Below are 19,778 nucleotides of genomic sequence, written 5' to 3'. Positions count from 1 at the left end.
TACAAAATGGCTGCAAGATGATTGGCAAATCTATAATTGAATTATGAAATGTTTTAATGAGTAATGTCCTTCTGTATTGTCCGGTATGTAGAAAAAATATTGTTGTTTTTCCCCTCCACTCGGGTGTACCAATTTAAAGAAGATTTCAATTCGATACCATTGTGATTTTTATGTGTTTAAATGCATACAGCTGTCTATCCTATGCAAATCTAAGCTTAAACGGTATGAAAAGTGACACTAGTTAATATAAAATGACATTTACCTATGTCTACTTGGCACAAATCATAGAGGCATAAAAAGAAAGACCAATCAAATTGAAGCATTTTGTAGGAAAAGAGACAAACATAAACACCATTGTGAACATATACATTATGGCTTCTCTCATAAATTTCCTAACTCATTCATATTAAAATACAAAATGTCAGATAACACAATTTTAACTCAACATACACAATTTAGGTACCATTGTCATCGTTAAGATATAAAAACAACACATATAGAAATCCAGTTCATTTACATTAATTAAATTCGTAACAAAAATCAAAGTAAAGGTAAGAAAAAATGTACTCCAAATGTCCATCACCAGGGATAAGATGTATACTAGACACATCTAGTCCATCCCCAGGGATGAGATGTATATTGGCCTCATCTTGCCCATCTTTATTGATAGGATTTAGAAGTCCCATCTCTTAAGTGAGATGTTCAACGATCAGATTTGTGCTACGTCTGAAGGTGACTTCTATACTGGTCTTATCTTGCCCATCTTTAGGAATGAGATGTAGAGGGCCCATCTCTTTAGGTGAAATGTTTACTGATGTAATCTTGCTTATCTCTAGAGGTAATATGCACCATAAACATACTTTAGTGCAATCAATTTTTGGCTTGTTTTCACTTTTTGGCAAATGATGGCACATTGATGAATTTGTACATCAGTTATTTTGTTTTACATAACCAATATAAAGAAGTAAGTAGCAGTAAAAAAAGTGCTAAAATAATCACTGCTGAAATGTTTACAACAGTATGTACTTGCCCATCTCAGAAGAGGATGAGATATCAGCTGCCTTAAAGAGTCCTGCAGTGTAGAGAAGTTGGTATTGTGCGAACATAGGATATGATCTCCCTGGACAGGAGAAGGGAACAGGGAAGGAATGGGAAAGGGGCAGAGGATTAGTAGAAATAAAGAAGTTTTAATGAAATGATATAAAAACTCTCCAAGATAAAGTAAATAAAAAAAAACTGCTACATTAATGGATACTATTGCAAGGGAGATTACTCTAGGGTTCTAAATCATTTGCCATACTTGTAATGTTTCTTTGAAGATGACAAGACAAATACACTAATGCTATCAGTTTTGGGCAGCTTTAGGCTATAAAGTGTATAATATCACTGTCAATGATGTCACAATTGATGTCAGTTGCCATGATAATAGAGTATATAATATCACTGTCAATGATGTCACAGTTGATGTCAGTTTGAATGATAATAGAGTGTGCAATATCACTGTCAATGATGTCACAGCTGATGTCAGTTGTAATGATAACAGAGTGTATAATATCACTGTCATTGATGTCACAGCTGATGTCAGTTTGAATGATAATAGAGTGTGCAATATCACTGTAAATGATGTCACAGCTGATATCAGTTGTAATGATAACAGTGTGCAATATCACTGTCATTGATGTCACAATTGATGTCAGTTTGAATGATAATAGAGTGTGCAATATCACTGTCAATGATGTCACAGCTGATGTCAGTTGTAATGATAACAGAGTGTGCAATATCACTGTCATTGATGTCACAGCTGATGTCAGTTTGAATGATAATAGAGTATGTAATAAGATGTCACTGTTGATTATGATAAATTATATTACCCAAACAAAGGCCCAGATGTAGAGGGACTGAGATTTATGTAGTCCAATTGTTTTTCTAATCAAACCTCATCAAATTTCTTCTTCATTACTGCTCTGCTGAGTTCATTAATCACTTGATCAGTATTTAATGATAGGCAGCTGTATCATTACAGTCCTTGTTGTATCTAGTATAATTATATTATGCACATATGAAGTTCTCATTGCCTAACTTTATTTTCATGATGACATCCGTATTGGGTTTGAACATAAAGTCACACCCCAGATGAGTGTTTATGCACTTCATGATATGGGCCTCTTGATTGGGTCTTGTGTTTAGAAAATTATATATTTTCATGTTTCTTAACTTTGTTTGATATTTTAAACCAAACCATTAATTTGTTTATTACAGTAGGATTTATATTTTACAACAGCATCAGAACTATTGCATTTTTAGCTGGAATAAAAATGCTTGGATTTTATGAATGTGTTTATACCATGTACCTGAATGGTATTGTGATTTTAAGACATTTTATTATATATAAACTCTTCATTATATAATCATCAACAAAGTATACAATACAATAAAAATCTGATATTCGGATTCCTTTTTATTATTTCTAGGAAAGCTCCAGAAAAAAATAACAATCCTCAAATACAAAGGACTAGATTTATCTTACAGGGATGAAAAATTTATACATGTAACACTTACCTATAGTGCCATTTAGCTTGGTGACCTTATGACCTTTTACCACCAACCATATACACATTCATACTTCACTGATGTTTTTGAAAGTTTTGAATAGGAATAAATTAAAAAATTAAAACATCCATTTTCATCGCCTCATGATGGAGTCTGCAGGAGGTGGATGTAGTCACCATGTTTGTTATTCCAAACACACCGAAATTCCCAATAAATTTTCATCAAATTGCATACAAAGGTCAAATCTAGGATAACTTTAGAAAAATCTATGGTCTGAGTGTCATAGGGAAGATCAAGGTTGCTGCTATAATTTATATGTATGTTTACATAGAAACTGTAATTGACTACAATATCTAGCAAATTCATTCCTTAATATTTATTGATGAAATGTCACTTTATGCTTGAATAATCTTAGTATACTGATAGACTTCTCTGGTAGTACTGGTGGGGAACTAAACAGACTCTCTGGTAGTACTGGTGGGGAACTAAACAGAACTCTCTGGTAGTACTGGTGGGTAACTAAACAGAACTCTCTGGTAGTACTGGTGGTGAACTAAACAGAACTCTCTGGTAGTACTGGTGGGTAACTAAACAGAACTCTCTGGTAATACTGGTGGGGAACAAAACAGAACTCTCTGGTAGTACTGGTGGGGAACTAAACAGAACTCTCTGGTAGTACTGGTGGGGAACTAAACAGAACTCTCTGGTAGTACTGGTGGGTAACTAATCAGAACTCTCTGGTAGTACTGGTGGGGAACTAAACAGAACTCTCTGGTAGTACTGGTGGGGAACTAAACAGAACTCTCTGGTAGTACTGGTGGGGAACTAAACAGAACTCTCTGGTAGTACTGGTGGGGAACTAAACAGTACTCTCTGGTAGTACTGGTGGGGAACTAAACAGACTCTCTGGTAGTACTGGTGGGGAACTAAACAGAACTCTCTGGTAGTACTGGTGGGGAACTAAACAGACTCTCTGGTAGTACTGGTGGGGAACTAAACAGAACTCTCTGGTAGTACTGGTGGGGAACTAAACAGACTCTCTGGTAGTACTGGTGGGGAACTAAACAGAACTCTCTGGTAGTACTGGTGGGGAACTAAACAGACTCTCTGGTAGTACTGGTGGGGAACTAAACAGAACTCGCTGGTAGTACTGGTGGGGAACTAAACAGAACTATCTGGTAGTACTGGTGGGGAACTAAACAGAACTATCAGGTAGTACTGGTGGGAAACTAAACAGAGCTATCTGGTAGTACTGGTAGGGAACTAAACAGAACTCTCTGGTAGTACTGGTGGGTAACTAAACAGAACTCTCTGGTAGTACTGGTGGGGAACTAAACAGAACTCTCTGGTAGTACTGGTGGGGAACTAAACAGACTCTCTGGTAGTACTGGTGGGGAACTAAACAGAACTCTCTGGTAGTACTGGTGGGGAACTAAACAGAACTATCTGGTAGTACTGGTGGGGAACTAAACAGAACTATCAGGTAGTACTGGTGGGAAACTAAACAGAGCTATCTGGTAGTACTGGTGGGTAACTAAACAGAGCTATCTGGTAGTACTGGTAGGGAACTAAACAGAACTCTCTGGTAGTACTGGTGGGGAACTAAACAGAACTCTCTGGTAGTACTGGTGGGGAACTAAACAGAACTCTCTGGTAGTACTGGTGGGGAACTAAACAGAACTCTCTGGTAGTACTGGTGGGTAACTAAACAGAACTCTCTGGTAGTACTGGTGGGGAACTAAACAGAACTCTCTGGTAGTACTGGTGGGGAACTAAACAGAACTCTCTGGTAGTACTGGTGGGGAACTAAACAGAACTCTCTGGTAGTACTGGTGGGTAACTAAACAGAACTCTCTGGTAGTACTGGTGGGGAACTAAACAGAACTCTCTGGTAGTACTGGTGGGGAACTAAACAGAACTCTCTGGTAGTACTGGTGGGGAACTAAACAGAACTCTCTGGTAGTAATGGTGGGGAACTAAACAGAACTCTCTGGTAGTACTGGTGGGGAACTAAACAGTACTCTCTGGTAGTACTGGTGGGGAACTAAACAGACTCTCTGGTAGTACTGGTGGGGAACTAAACAGAACTCTCTGGTAGTACTGGTGGGGAACTAAACAAACTCTCTGGTAGTACTGGTGGGGAACTAAACAGAACTCTCTGGTAGTACTGGTGGGGAACTAAACAGAACTCTCTGGTAGTACTGGTGGGAAACTAAACAGAACTCTCTGGTAGTACTGGTGGGGAACTAAACAGACTCTCTGGTAGTACTAGTGGGGAACTAAACAGAACTCTCTGGTAGTACTGGTGGGGAACTAAACAGAACTCTCTGGTAGTACTGGTGGGGAACTAAACAGAGCTATCTGGTAGTACTGGTGGGGAACTAAACAGAACTCTCTGGTAGTACTGGTGGGAAACTAAACAGAGCTATCTGGTAGTACTGGTGGGGAACTAAACAGAACTCTCTGGTAGTACTGGTGGGAAACTAAACAGAGCTATCTGGTAGTACTGGTGGGGAACTAAACAGAACTCTCTGGTACTACTGGTGGGAAACTAAACAGAGCTATCTGGTAGTACTGGTGGGGAACTAAACAGAACTCTCTGGTAGTGCTGGTAGGGAACTAAACAGAACTCTCTGGTAGTACTGGTGGGTAACTAAACAGACTCTCTGGTAGTACTGGTGGGGAACTAAACAGACTCTCTGGTAGTACTGGTGGGGAACTAAACAGACTCTCTGGTAGTACTAGTGGGGAACTAAACAGTACTCTCTGGTAGTACTGGTGGGGAACTAAACAGTGCTCTCTGGTAGTACTGGTGCACTTAACAGTACTATCTAGTAGTACTCTTGGGGAACTAAACAGAACTCTCTGGTAGTACTGGTGGGGAACTAAACAGACTCTCTGGTAGTACTAGTGGGGAACTAAACAGAACTCTCTGGTAGTACTGGTGGGTAACTAAACAGAAATCTCTGGTAGTACTGGTGGGGAACTAAACAGAACTCTCTGGTAGTGCTGGTGAGGAACTAAACAGACTCTCTGGTAATAGTGGTTGGGGACATAAACATACTCTCTGGTAGTACTGGTGGGGAACTAAACAGACTCTCTGGTAGCACTGGTGGGGAACTAAATAGTGCTCACTTGTAGTACTAGTGGGGAAATAAACAGAACTCTCTGGTAGTACTAGTGGGGAACTAAACAGACCCTCTGGTAGTACTGGTGGGGAACTAAACAGAACTCTCTGGTAGTGCTGGTGAGGAACTAAACAGACTCTCTGGTAATAGTGGTTGGGGACATAAACAGACTCTCTGGTAGTACTGGTGGGGAACTAAATAGTGCTCACTGGTAGTACTGGTGGTGAACTAAACAGTGCTCTCTGGTAGTACTGGTGGAGAACTTAACAGTACTATCTTGTAGTACTGGTGGGTAACTAAACAGAACTCTCTATTAGTACTGGTGGGGAACTAAGTAGACTGGTCTGGTAGTACTGGTGGGGAACTAAGTAGACTGGTCTGGTAGTACTGGTGGGGAACTAAGTAGACTGGTCTGGTAGCACTGGTGGGTAACTAAGTAGACTGGTCTGGTATTACTGGTTGCTAACTAAGCAGACTACTCCGGTATTACTGGTGGGGAACTAAGAAGACTGCTCTTGTAGGTGGGTAACTAAGTAGACTGCTCTGGCTGAGCTGGTTGGGAACTAAATAATGTTGTCTGGTAGTGCTGGTTAATAAAAACAGAAACATCAGTCTTGATAAAATACAGAGCAAGTGAAATACAATTGAAAATGTTTATTCTAAATAAGAAGATTCACTGTACAACTGCTCTCATAATTATCAAGTTATCATATGACAGTTGCACAGAGTTCAGACATATAGCTCTCAGTCCAGACATATCTTCTACAACAATTGCTCTCAGCCAGGACATATTATCACACAACAACTGCTCTCAGTCCAGACATATTATCACATGACAATTACTCTCGAGTTCGAGTAATTTGAATATAATGAATGATATCATTCCTGACTGTTGTTATCACATAAACAATACTGCAATAAGTGAAGATGGATTCTCTTCGAAAATTTCCAAAACAAAAACAAATGTATCAATTTATCAGGTCAACCACTTCATTATGACTGTTAAGGTCCAGTAGAAAGCTGACAAGATCGCCACTGTTAAGGTCCAGTAGAAAGCTGACAAGATCGCCACTGTTAAGGTCCAGTTAAGGGCCAATATCCAGATTTACTGGATTTCACAATAAAAATCTTTCATACTTTATCAGTCCTTAATTTAATCACAACATTACACAGTAGCAGTAGGTCTCCGTGGATACAAATAATGTAATTATATTGTTATAATAAGTGGTTGTGGTTATTTAAATCAAATAATCAAATCAATGAGGATGTCTTAACTAACATATTATCTGAGATCACAACATAATGGGAAATATAATACTTCATTATAAATGATATGTAAACAAGAGGCCCAGAGGGCCTGTATCACTCACCTGAATATTTAAGTCAGTAATATAACACATTACATTTCTTTAGAAGGAAAATATTTCCACTGATGAGCCTCACCCTACAGATACAGCTTCAAATTCCTTAGGGGTTGGGACAGATATCAGATGTTAATCTCTTCATGTCCAGCAATGATATTAAGTTATGGGATGGTAATCTCAATGGCTTCAAAGATATAATCTGTCCTGCGGTGGGACCAGACCCCAGGACAAATTACCAGTTATGATGCTCAGCAATGCCAATAAACTGTTGAAGGTGCAAAGCAATTAACTAAATCTACTAATAGATTTTCTCTATTGGGCCCCACCCCTCTGGCCACAGGGAGACGAGACCATAGGTTTATACAAAACTGATTTCCCTTCAACCAAGTATGCTTCAGACCAAATAAGAACATGATAGAATTTAAAGAAACTGATAGATCTTCCCCATTGGACCCCATCTCTCTGGCCCCAAATTTGATTTCCTTTCCCCCCAGCTTGCTTCAGACCAATTACGGACAAAGTCCTGCAATTCCTGAAGAACAAGATAGATTTTACAAAAATTGATATATTTTTCCCTATTGGGCCCCGCCCCTTTGGCTCCAAGGGTCTAGACCAATCATTTGTACAAAACTGATTTCCTTTCATCCAACATGCTTCAGACCAAATTTGGGCAATATCCTGTAATTTCTGAAATACAAGATAAAGATCAATTTTTAAGTTAAAGAAATTGATTGATTTTTCCCTATTTCTCTATTTGACCCCATCCCTAAGGCTGCAGGGTGGGGGGCAAACCATTCAACCATTTCCATTTACACAAAATTTCACAAAAAAATCATCTTTCCCTAAAGATGCTTCAGACCAAATTTGATTAAAAGCTACTCAGTTCACAGACGACGGGTGACATACACCGTGATATCACTATCGATCACTTGGCTCAGTTAAAAAAAAAACATACATGTAAATAAAGCATTTTCTCTTTCCCATAAATTTGACATATAAAAAAAAGCATACAAAAGTATTAAGAAAGAAGACAGCTACTGGAATGGTACAATCATTAAATAAGAATGCCTAGATATGACACAAACGCATTCTTCTATAGTACATCTCCAGATATTACCGACAATTTTTGTTTACATACCCCACTGACTTAATGACTGATACATCATGGATATCTTCTACACAACTCAATGTCCCCAATCACTGAGTATATATCTGCAAATGTGTGATAAAGATCAGAGACAGAAATATCATCTTTGATAAATTTTTAAATCATCCATAATTTTTATCTTTTCTTTTGTAATTTAAAACACATTTTGTAAATCTCATCAAAAATAAACTATAATAATCACAGATAAAGCCAACATCAGTTATCATAAAAAACAAATCTTACAACACAGCACTGCTTCTTTACATCATCACTCAGCTCATAGTCCTGTGGACTCTATATCTGTATTTTAGTCACACTTGCTTACAAACAATAACACACATACTAGCTCTAAAATTACTTTTCATTCTTATTTTTGACATACTCTAATACACAAAAACAATGAAAATGACATATCTTTTAAAACGGAGACCTACAATATCGTTACAACAATAATTTTTACAACACAATGGCCAACAAACATTAATTAATATTAGTATCTAGGGTGGATATCACTGACATTATCTCATTGGTGGGTTCAACACAAGAGTTTAAAAACATTCATCAGAAATTCCTATCGCTCCAATTCCTTGACATCAAAATCGGAATCCAGATAAAAAAAAGAGGAGTAACTATCTTGAAGTCCAGAGAAATTGTACAAATGTTACTATTACAGATTTATGTGAGGATAAATGAGAAATTAAAGCTGTTTTGATAAAAATTTTATTAGTGATTTAATAAAATAAATGAAACTTCAATAACAACAAAGAAAGCTTTGCCCCTGAAAGGTGCATTGACCTCGAGTAGAAATAGTAATATTTCAGCATTCTCATCAGCACAACTACTCAGCACCATGGTTCTAAACAACAATGGGAACCTGTGTTGTTGGTCCCTGATGTAAACTAAAGACATGACATTGATGTATAAAATAGAGGTCAAGATTCCATTAATCAGCATATCAGTACAAAGGAATGGAATCTCTTTTGATCATCATTGAAATATGTTATTATGCATTAACAGTGAGGGGACTACTGTTATCATCTTGTTGGTTACTAGGTACATTATGAGACTGTTGTCTTGTCTGATCTGCTGATATGCTTGTGTGTGAAACGATATTTTCTGATTGGTTGCTTGACATGTCTGTCTGTAAGGTCTGTGATTGGCCTGTGGTTATGTCTATCTGTGTGTCCTGTGAGTGGTCTGTGCCTGTCTGTACATCCTGTGATTGGCCTGTGGTTATGTCTATCTGTGTGTCCTGTGAGTGGTCTGTGGACATGCCTGTCTGTACATCCTGTGACTGGTCAGTAGTAATGTCTGTCTGTGTGTCCTGTGAGTGGTCTGTGTACATGTCCGTCTGTGCATCCTGTGACTGGTCAGTAGTAATGTCTGTCTGTGTGTCCTGTGAGTGGTCTGTGTACATGTCCGTCTGTGCATCCTGTGGTTCCATTGCATTAGCGACTGTTTTCTGATTGTCTTCCACCAACATTAAATCAGTATTGTCTGTGTCTTCCTTCTCAGCAGCCTTATCACTTGTCTCAGCGGTATAATTAGATGACCTATGAACTTCAACATTACGACTTTTAATCACCTCTTGGCCATTCTGATCTCCAGGCTTTGGTGCTGCCTCCTGTTGGTCAGAACTCGAACCAAACACCACATAGTTGTTCATGCTGTCTGTTGGGTTAAAGGCAGGCCGTAGACTAGATGTTGTCTCTAGTGATGCTGTGTCCCAGTCAGAGGGATCATTGGTTAAAGAAGATGTACTGTCTTGTGTGTAGCTATTTTTAGATTCTGTAAGGAGTGGAGTTCGCTCACTTCTATCACGAAGTAAGGGTTTACTCACAGTCTTTTTCACTTTGTGACCTGTAACAAGATCAAAGATTAAATAATCAACATTGCCACCATTTACCAGTAAAAATGATACCTGGTTTTTAAAGTAACACATGTTTCTTACGATGTGGGCTGGTATCATTGTATCACCAGTGAATTTAACTAATAGGAACAGGAATTTCTTAGTAAACATTTTTTTTTATCTTTGTACATTGAACATTTTTTAGTTCAGGGGTGAGTGTAATCTACTAGCTGGTTCTATTAACAACTGGCCAATAATTCCAACGTATTTAATCCCATCAGCTGTAAAATGACCCCATCAACAACTCACCTATGACTCTGACATGCTCTACAACATCATCCCTCATGTCAGAGACATCCCACATAGACCTGAAGGACTGCCACCATCCCTGTCCCTCAAAGTTGGAATCCATGAATGGTTTATGTGAGAAGGAGTAGTAGTGGGCAATGGCAGCCAAAAACATCTCTACACAGATACAGAAATCCTACAACATATCACAAACAGAATATTATTACAGATACAGAATCATAAAACACATTAAAAACAGAATATCATTATATCTCTACACAGATACAGAAATCCTACAACACATTGCAAACAGAATATCATTATATCTCTACACAAATACAGAAATCCTACAACACATTGCAAACAGAATATCACTACATCTCTACACAGATACAGAAATCCTACAACACATTGCAAACAGAATATCATTACATCTCTACACAAATACAGAAATCCTACAACACATTACAAACAGAATATCATTATATCTCTACACAAATACAGAAATCCTACAACACATTGCAAACAGAATATCATTACATCTCTACACAAATACAGAAATCCTACAACACATTACAAACAGGATATCATTACATCTCTACACAAATACAGAAATCCTACAACACATTACAAACAGAATATCATTATATCTCTACACAGATACAGAAATCCTACAATACATTGCAAACAGAATATCATTACATCTCTACACAGATAGAGAAACCCTACAACACATTACAAACAGAATATCATTACATCTCTACACAAATACAGAAATCCTACAACACATTACAAACAGAATATCATTACATCTCTACACAGATACAGAAATCCTACAACACATTACAAACAGAATATCATTACATCTCTACACAGATACAGAAATCCTACAACATTACAAACAGAATATCATTACATCTCTACACAGATAGAGAAACCCTACAACACATTACAAACAGAATATCATTACATCTCTACACAGATACAGAAATCCTACAACACATTACAAACAGAATATCATTACATCTCTACACAGATACAGAATCATATATCACATACAAAACACTATAAGACCTACAAAATATAAATAATACAATTATTTTTAACAGCTTTTGCTGAATCTTAAAAAACTTAATACAAGAATTTGAATAAACTGCTTAAAAAAAGCAATTACAGCAAAATTGAACCTGCTGTGAACGAAGTCAGCAGCCTTTCATAGAGACAAGATCATCAGTATCAATGGATGCTCCCTGAATAAACACCAGTTCCAAAAGGACTAATGTTGACAAAATTTAAGTATGAAAAATAACAAAGACAATAATAACTCCTAAATTATGCAAAAGAGAGTTATGGTTCTTTTACACAGATCAAGACCTATCTACCTAGTTTATGTTGACACCTCTTAAATTTTTTATGATATGCTCCAGACAATAATATGATGGACGGACGTACAAACTAATTGACTGACGGTCAGCTGGACAAAGCCGTAGATATATGCTTTCAATTCAGGGAGCATAACAAGCATGTGTATCAGGACCCTTCTTTAAAAACAATTTCACAAAAACCAACTTGATGTACCTGCCAGAATCCATGTAGCTGTCTGACCTGGAACATATAACCCAAACAACTTATTGATTACCTGTAGTCCTGCAGCAACTTGATTGATATTATCATAGAATACCCAATCTCCACCAGACGGGATGGCATCCACTTCCACAAGAACAGCAATGATTACAGACTGCCTATAATACAAAAAAAATAGATCACAGGTAAAATGGCTCCCTATAACATACAAACACTAGATCACAGGTAAAATGTCTCTCTATAACATACAAACACTGGATCACAGGTAAAATGTTTCTCTATAACATACAAACACTAGATCACAGGTAAAATGTCTCTCTATAACATACAAACACTGGATCACAGGTAAAATGTTTCTCTATAACATACAAACACTGGATCACAGGTAAAATGTCTCCCTATAACATACAAACACTAGATCACAGGTAAAATGTCTCCCTATAACATACAAACACTAGATCACAGGTAAAATGTTTCTCTATAACATACTAACACTAGATCACAGGTAAAATGTTTCTCTATAACATACAAACACTAGATCACAGGTAAAATGTTTCTTTATAACATACAAACAGATCACAGGTAAAATGTCTCCCTATAACATACAAACACTGGATCACAGGTAAAATGTTTCTCTATAACATACAAACACTGGATCACAGGTAAAATGTTTCTCTATAACATACAAACACTGGATCACAGGTAAAATGTCTCTCTACAACATACAAACACTAGGTCACAGGTAAAATGTTTCTCTATAACATACAAACACTAGATCACAGGTAAAATGTCTCCCTATAACATACAAACACTAGATCACAGGTAAAATGTTTCTCTATAACATACAAACACTGGATCACAGGTAAAATGTCTCTCTATAACACACAAACACTGGATCACAGGTAAAATGTCTCTCTATAACATACAAACACTGGATCACAGGTAAAATGTCTCTCTACAACATACAAACACTAGGTCACAGGTAAAATGTTTCTCTATAACATACAAACACTAGATCACAGGTAAAATGTCTCCCTATAACATACAAACACTAGATCACAGGTAAAATGTTTCTCTATAACATACAAACACTGGATCACAGGTAAAATGTCTCTCTATAACACACAAACACTGGATCACAGGTAAAATGTCTCTCTATAACATACAAACACTGGATCACAGGTAAAATGTCTCTCTATAACATACAAACACTGGATCACAGGTAAAATGTCTCCCTATAACATACAAACACTGGATCACAGGTAAAATGTTTCTCTATAACATACAAACACTAGATCACAGGTAAAATGTTTCTCTATAACATACAAACACTAGATCACAGGTAAAATGTTTCTCTATAACATACAAACACTAGATCACAGGTAAAATGTCTCCCTATAACATACAAACACTGGATCACAGGTAAACTATTCTTATGTGATCCAATCTGTACAAGTCTGTTACTAATGTACTCCTTATTGAGTTCAATGTTCACAAGTAATTGAATAGATATAGCAAAAGAAACCTAAATTTGGTTAAATAAACGTATTTGTGTAATGAATTGATATATGCCATGATACTCACCAGAATGAAAAGAAGACCACAAATTTCACACAAAGGAACTTTGGGACTGGTTTAATTGGAGCCAATTCTTCCTTCATGGCTTTGTAGAACAAAACAAGACAGTACATTGCCCACTGTAAGAAAAAAAGAGACATGTCCCTGATGATCTACATAAAGAGACACATATAGAGCTTATAGTGCATTGTCTTATGGTGCATGATAACACATACATTACATAGCTTATGGTGTATGACCTCTACTGATAACACACACATACATTACATAGCTTATGATGTATGACCTCTACTGATAACACACACAGGCTGACAATACATGATATTTCTTATGGTGTATGACCTCTACTGATAACACACACAGGCTGACAATACATGACATAGATTATGGTGTATGACCTCTACTGATAACACACACAGGCTGACAATACATGATATTTCTTATGGTGTATGACCTCTACTGATAACACACACAGGCTGACAATACATGGCATAGACTATGGCGTATGACCTCTACTGATAACACACACAGGCAGACTATACATGACATAGCTTATGATGTATGACCTCTACTGATAACACACACAGGCTGACAATACATGACATAGACTATGGTGTACAACCTCTACTGATAACACACACAGGCTGACAATACATGACATAGCTTATGGTGTATGACCTCTACTGATAACACACACAGGCTGACAATACATGACATAGCTTATGATGTATGACCTCTACTGATAACAAACACAGGCTGACAATACATGACATAGCTTATGGTGTACAACCTCTACTGATAACACACACAGGCTGACAATACATGACATAGCTTATGATGTATGACCTCTACTGATAACAAACACAGGCTGACTATACATGACATAGCTTATGGTGTACAACCTCTACTGATAACACACACAGGCTGACAATACATGACATAGCTTATGGTGTATGAAAAAATATTCCAGTAAATATCTTCTTTGCTGAAATTTTATCACTTCTCTCAAAATTTTAGCTTTTTTAATGCGAAGCAGAAAGATACAAATTAGATCTGATTTTGTTGATTTACCCCAAAATTGAACATTTTTACAGACTAGCCATCACTACTCTGCAATTTAAATTATTGCTTTTAAAAGCCATTCTTTCCAACAATGTCAACACTAGTACTCACAGAATATATTTCAACCTTTTTTTTATTGTTATTACAACTCTGTTCTTAATACTTACAATTTGAGATATATTATTTACTATGACCAGATAGGACCACGCTGTTTTAAAGTTAAAATCTCCTTCATCATATTTACCAAAACTTTCACATATTCTGTAAATAAAAAAAATCTTTATTAGAAACGTGACACAGTTATATGCTGTTGTTTGCAATTTGTATATTGCGACACAGAAGCGATTAATTCAAACATAAAGAAGAAAACAAACAATTGTCATATTTGGTAACAAAATACACAGTATTAAATGGCAAGGTAAATTAATACCTAAGAGATGCACAAGTGATCACTGGAATTAAACTACTATATATACTTACAACACACTGGCAATGTGTCTCCTGTATATATACATATATGATACTGTATACACTATTATTTATGTAACCCTGGTAAAATACTAGCTGCAAATTCCACTCAGCTAGATAACCTAGAGAGAACTTCTGATTGGTTGAGCATCAGACTAGTAAGCCAGGGGTACCAGGTTCGATTCCTAGCGGAGGCATTGAAATAAATAATGACCTCTGTTACATTTACATGCAATATACTGTATACTTACAATGCTATTATTGTTGTGACAGGGCGGATAACAGTGTACTGCAAAGCTCCATGTTTACAACGATCTATAAATTTTCTGAAAAAAAACATCATCAAGCAATGCCAATATACACACCTGAGCATGACAAAGCAATATTGATATTCTTGAGGTTAGTGTTGTGGTAATTAACAAGCAGAGTTATGCCCTGGTTTGCTCTAGATAACATCTGCACAACTTTAATGACTCAAAATGGATCTTGTAGATTTTACAAGTATATATTGCTGGAAGAAGTAACACACTTTCGTACCTAAAAGCAAACAATGGTCCAGGCTTTTGTATTGATACTCTCACATCTTGAAAGACTATATGTCATTTGGTTACCCATACATTAAATTCAACTATAAAAGTACTACCGAAGTTGGACTTTTACCCACTTTTCACAAGCTATCCTTGTGAGAGTGCCTAAAACTGGTATAAGATACATGACAAAATCCATAAAAAAACAATCACAAGAAAGAAATTTCTTCAAATGAAATCCGCATGAAATCTGAGAGAATGAACTCAATGTGCAAACCAATTTTTGAATTTATATACATGTAACAGTAACCTTGACCTAACTCCTTTAACCATTTAATTTAACAGAAATATTTAAAATACATTTGTGAAATAAAACTTATTATACACAAAATTGATTAAGCATCATAATACCTCATGGAAGTTTATTCAGTTATACATATACATATGAGACCATATAAACAAACCACTTCCTATCACAAAATGATAACTTGTCTCATAAGGTAGTTTGTTTTTACGTGAAAGCAGGATGCGACAGACCTGAATAGAGGAAGAAAACTTTAAGAGGAGAATCCAGTCAATACCTACCCTGTCATGGGCCAAGGTGTGACCCAGCAGATAGGAAATAGGTGGCGCACTTGTTCCTTGTTCCTGAGGACAAGGTCAAGCTGGGGATGTTCCTCCCATAAGTAGTTCAGTAGGTAAGCCATGAAGTTGTAGATAACATAAGCTTCATAACACTCTCTCACAGTATCCAAGTAGATAGCTGCACTGGGAAAACGTAGTGCAAACCACTACAATTATAAAAGATATAAGATATAACGATCAAAAATGGTATGATAGCAGTGGTGGTGGGTACAATCATCAGAGGATTCCAGCAGCAATAAAAGTAACAAGAAGAGTATTAGTGAACCTGATAAATGCTTCCCAAAAATGATTTTATTGATCCTAGCTTTAATGCACGCAAAGCTATTCTCATGACACAAAATTATCAAAGGGCAAGAACTCTGTACTGAGTGGTCATGGGTCATGACTTTGCTATACAGCACTTTGCTGTGGTATGACTGATGTATACATTACATTTCAATATCCTTGTTCAAATGCAGGCAAAGTAATACCTTGGAAACCAAATTTTAACAAAGGGCAACAACTCTGAAATTAAGGGGTTATGAGCCTTAACATCGGTACACTGCACATTGTCTTCGCATGATCAATATATACACAGTTTCATTTTCAAGCAATATATGCTCTGGACAAGACATTTTTAACAAAGGGCAATAACTCTGTAATTGAGTGGTCAATGGTCCTGAATTTAGTACACTGCACATCGTCATAGTATGATCAATGTATCTACCAAATTTCAAAATCTTACTTTAAACACAAGCAATTTAAGATTGTGTTGACTCAAAATTTGAACAAAGGGCAATAACTCTCTAATCTAGTTGTTCCAGGCCCTAACATTGGTGCACTGCAAATTATATTAGTATCATCAAGTTTCCTTATCCTAGTTTAAATGCAAGCAAACAATGTTCCAAATACAAAATTTAAACTAAGGGCAGTAACTCTGTAATTGAGGAGTCAAGAGGCCTTAATTTTGTACACTACACATTCCCTTAGTATGACCATTGCATATACCAAGTTTCATGATCTTTGCTTAACTGTATGCAAAGTAATGCTGAATGGTGAATGGAAAATAGAGGGACTGACTGACAAGGCGGTGACTTTATCCTCCCCCAAACATTTTCAGGGAGCATAACATTTTCTTTATTTAAGTGTCTCAACACTCACACCTAATTTCAGCTCAATGACACCAGTGGACATGCAGAAGAAGTTTAACTTTTTTTTCAAGACAGTGCTCATGGTGGCCATATTGAATTTTAGACCAAAATGCAAAATACATGTGGTTCCATTTGGTCAAAACTACATCAGGATTAGTCAAGGTTAAGCTGAATCCCACAGGTCGGACTTGAAAAGAAATTTAAAATAGGTGATGTTCAGGAAAAGTATGATTGCATATTCAAATTATAAAATAGATCAGGACATCTCTAGATCATTCAAGGCAAGTTTTAACTGAATCCCAATGGTGGAGTTTGAAATGTGGAAAGTCTTATGGGCGGTGACAATTCATGGCAACGGACAAAACACAATCATAGCCAATGGCTAAAAGTCATCCTGACCTTTAAGATAAGCTTTTTTTTTTTATACTTACAGCATTCAAAGCATAAATTGGCACCATCCAAAGAATTCTAGAAACAGAAAAGAAATAATCATATGACTATATATGAAGTCTCAATGATATGTTGGAGATCAAAAACACCTACACATTACCAGAAATAAGTGTATATAGGTATCATTTTTATTGTTATTTTTTTCTTCAGTTACTGAATATATATTCTGTCATTAAACATTGTGAAATCCCCATTGTGATAAAGCACAAATACAACCTGAAATTGGTCATTCACTATCCTAACCTTCACATTCACCCTATGATCTCTCTAAATCCTGCAGATATTGGACCTTTACAGTGATCGAATTCTACGCTGGTGTGTAACCCTAGTAAAATACTAGCCATAAAATACTGCTTAACAAGAGAGATTTTCTCTTACGCTAGATTGGTTAAGCATAAGACTAGCAAACCTGCGAATCTGTGCTCAAATGTATCTAGTCTTTGTACTTATCAAGAGCTCATTTAGAATGGGAGAGTAAGCTATGGGCAGTTTATTTGTAAAGAGGAATATAATTGTCCTATAGCTTTTCTTTCCTCTTGAGGTCAGTTGGTACAAATGCAATGTCCAGTAAAAGACTGTACTAATTACTTCGAATTATATGAGCAAAGACACTTGTAAACTTCAATCTTAAGTATAAATTTGATCAGCAATACCTGTTTAATATCTGATTATGACATTAGTTACAAACATAAGATATCCACAAATGCGGCCTCAAATTCGCTCACCTGAAATGACACACATGTGCATCAGAAACTTGTCAATTCTTCCATTTCTAGTGACACCACTGAATCACAGGGACACCCGACTTAGTCTAACAGCGACCCAAAAAAGTGCACAAATTTTCCATTTCAAATGGAAATGATATTTTGATGAGGAAAAAATAAACATAAAATCACGTCAAGAAAATGGTGGATATCTGCATCTCTGTATGTGCATATTTTCTAAAAGTAAGATTGAAATTTTTAATGGCATAATTTTTTGCATTACTTACTCAACTTTTTTTTCGGGCATAACCTATTATTCATGGTTAGTTTTAATTCACATGGAAGTGACAACAAAATACTGGCATCTGTGGATGGACTGACAGGCTATTTAATATCTGGGAGGATGTTTGACATGTAAAAATAAGTATTTAGGAAAAGTATCCAAATTTGCTAATAAAACGAATATAATAACATTTTATATTGAATGGATTTTATCACATTTTTTTTTTATATTTCTTACAATTACAGAAACCAAAAAACATCCTGGTTCTAGGTGACGTAGGTCAATAGTATAGTTCACGCAATACAGTTCAACAAAATTGCCGCAACGAAATAGCGGACCGGAACCGATGTCTCGACGATATACAGCAGAGGTTTGGATGTGGGAAATTTCAGAATATAGAATAATTGCTGCGAGAATTTTAGGAAAGAGGTCGACATGTATGCATACCTTATTATGTGTCGTTGAAGATGTGGCTGTGTGTAGTTGACAAGATGTTGAAGAATACCCCATAGTGAGATGGGTACCGCGCACATCACGAATATTCCACCAGCAAACCATGCTTGAACGTGGGTTGGCTCGCCTTCGCTGTGCAATTCAATAATACACAATGGGAGAGCTATTATTGCTAAAATGAAATACAGAGCTATAAAACCAGGACGGATCCATCGTTTCCACTGTCCAATGCAATCCATGACGTTGGCATAATTCAATCAGCACTCCCTTCTACATTATATTTCCAAGTTACAAATGATCACCCAAAGAACAAACTTTGACGTCCACCATTTTTGATGTCATGTGATCATAATGATATGGTACGAGTAATGTCTGAATAATACGCAAGATTTACCAGATATAAATTCCGTGCACTATAATTTTTATTTATAATCATATTCTTCTGAATAGGTTATCAGAAAAGGTGTAGTAAAAGACTAGTATTCTCAATGATAATTATGTAACCTACTCTGAATAGAATATACGTATTTGTTCACAATGCGAATCTTTAATACCTCTATAATCAGGG

The 19,778-nt window shown here is 36.5% G+C and overlaps 1 protein-coding gene across 1 annotated transcript; it reads right to left on the bottom strand.

The window, feature by feature from the left end:
• Positions 1-6,317: 6,317 nt before the first annotated feature.
• Positions 6,318-19,518, bottom strand: LOC132550205 (transmembrane protein 184C-like). Its single transcript, XM_060214239.1, has 9 exons — positions 19,205-19,518; positions 17,752-17,788; positions 16,131-16,336; positions 15,270-15,344; positions 14,718-14,811; positions 13,495-13,607; positions 11,966-12,068; positions 10,348-10,522; positions 6,318-10,049 (listed from the first exon to the last, which is right to left on the bottom strand). Exons 1-9 carry the CDS (start codon positions 19,447-19,449, stop codon positions 9,193-9,195), a joined length of 1,905 nt encoding a protein of 634 aa, XP_060070222.1. The 5' UTR covers positions 19,450-19,518; the 3' UTR covers positions 6,318-9,192.
• Positions 19,519-19,778: the final 260 nt, after the last annotated feature.

The sequence above is a fragment of the Ylistrum balloti genome, unplaced genomic scaffold (assembly GCF_031769215.1).
Source record: "Ylistrum balloti isolate Yb309-2 unplaced genomic scaffold, AGI_CSIRO_Ybal_v1 Utg370110, whole genome shotgun sequence".
Lineage (NCBI taxonomy): Eukaryota > Metazoa > Mollusca > Bivalvia > Pectinida > Pectinidae > Ylistrum > Ylistrum balloti.
Note: the sequence above shows the minus strand (reverse complement) of the source record. Positions and strands in the feature narration are given on the sequence as shown.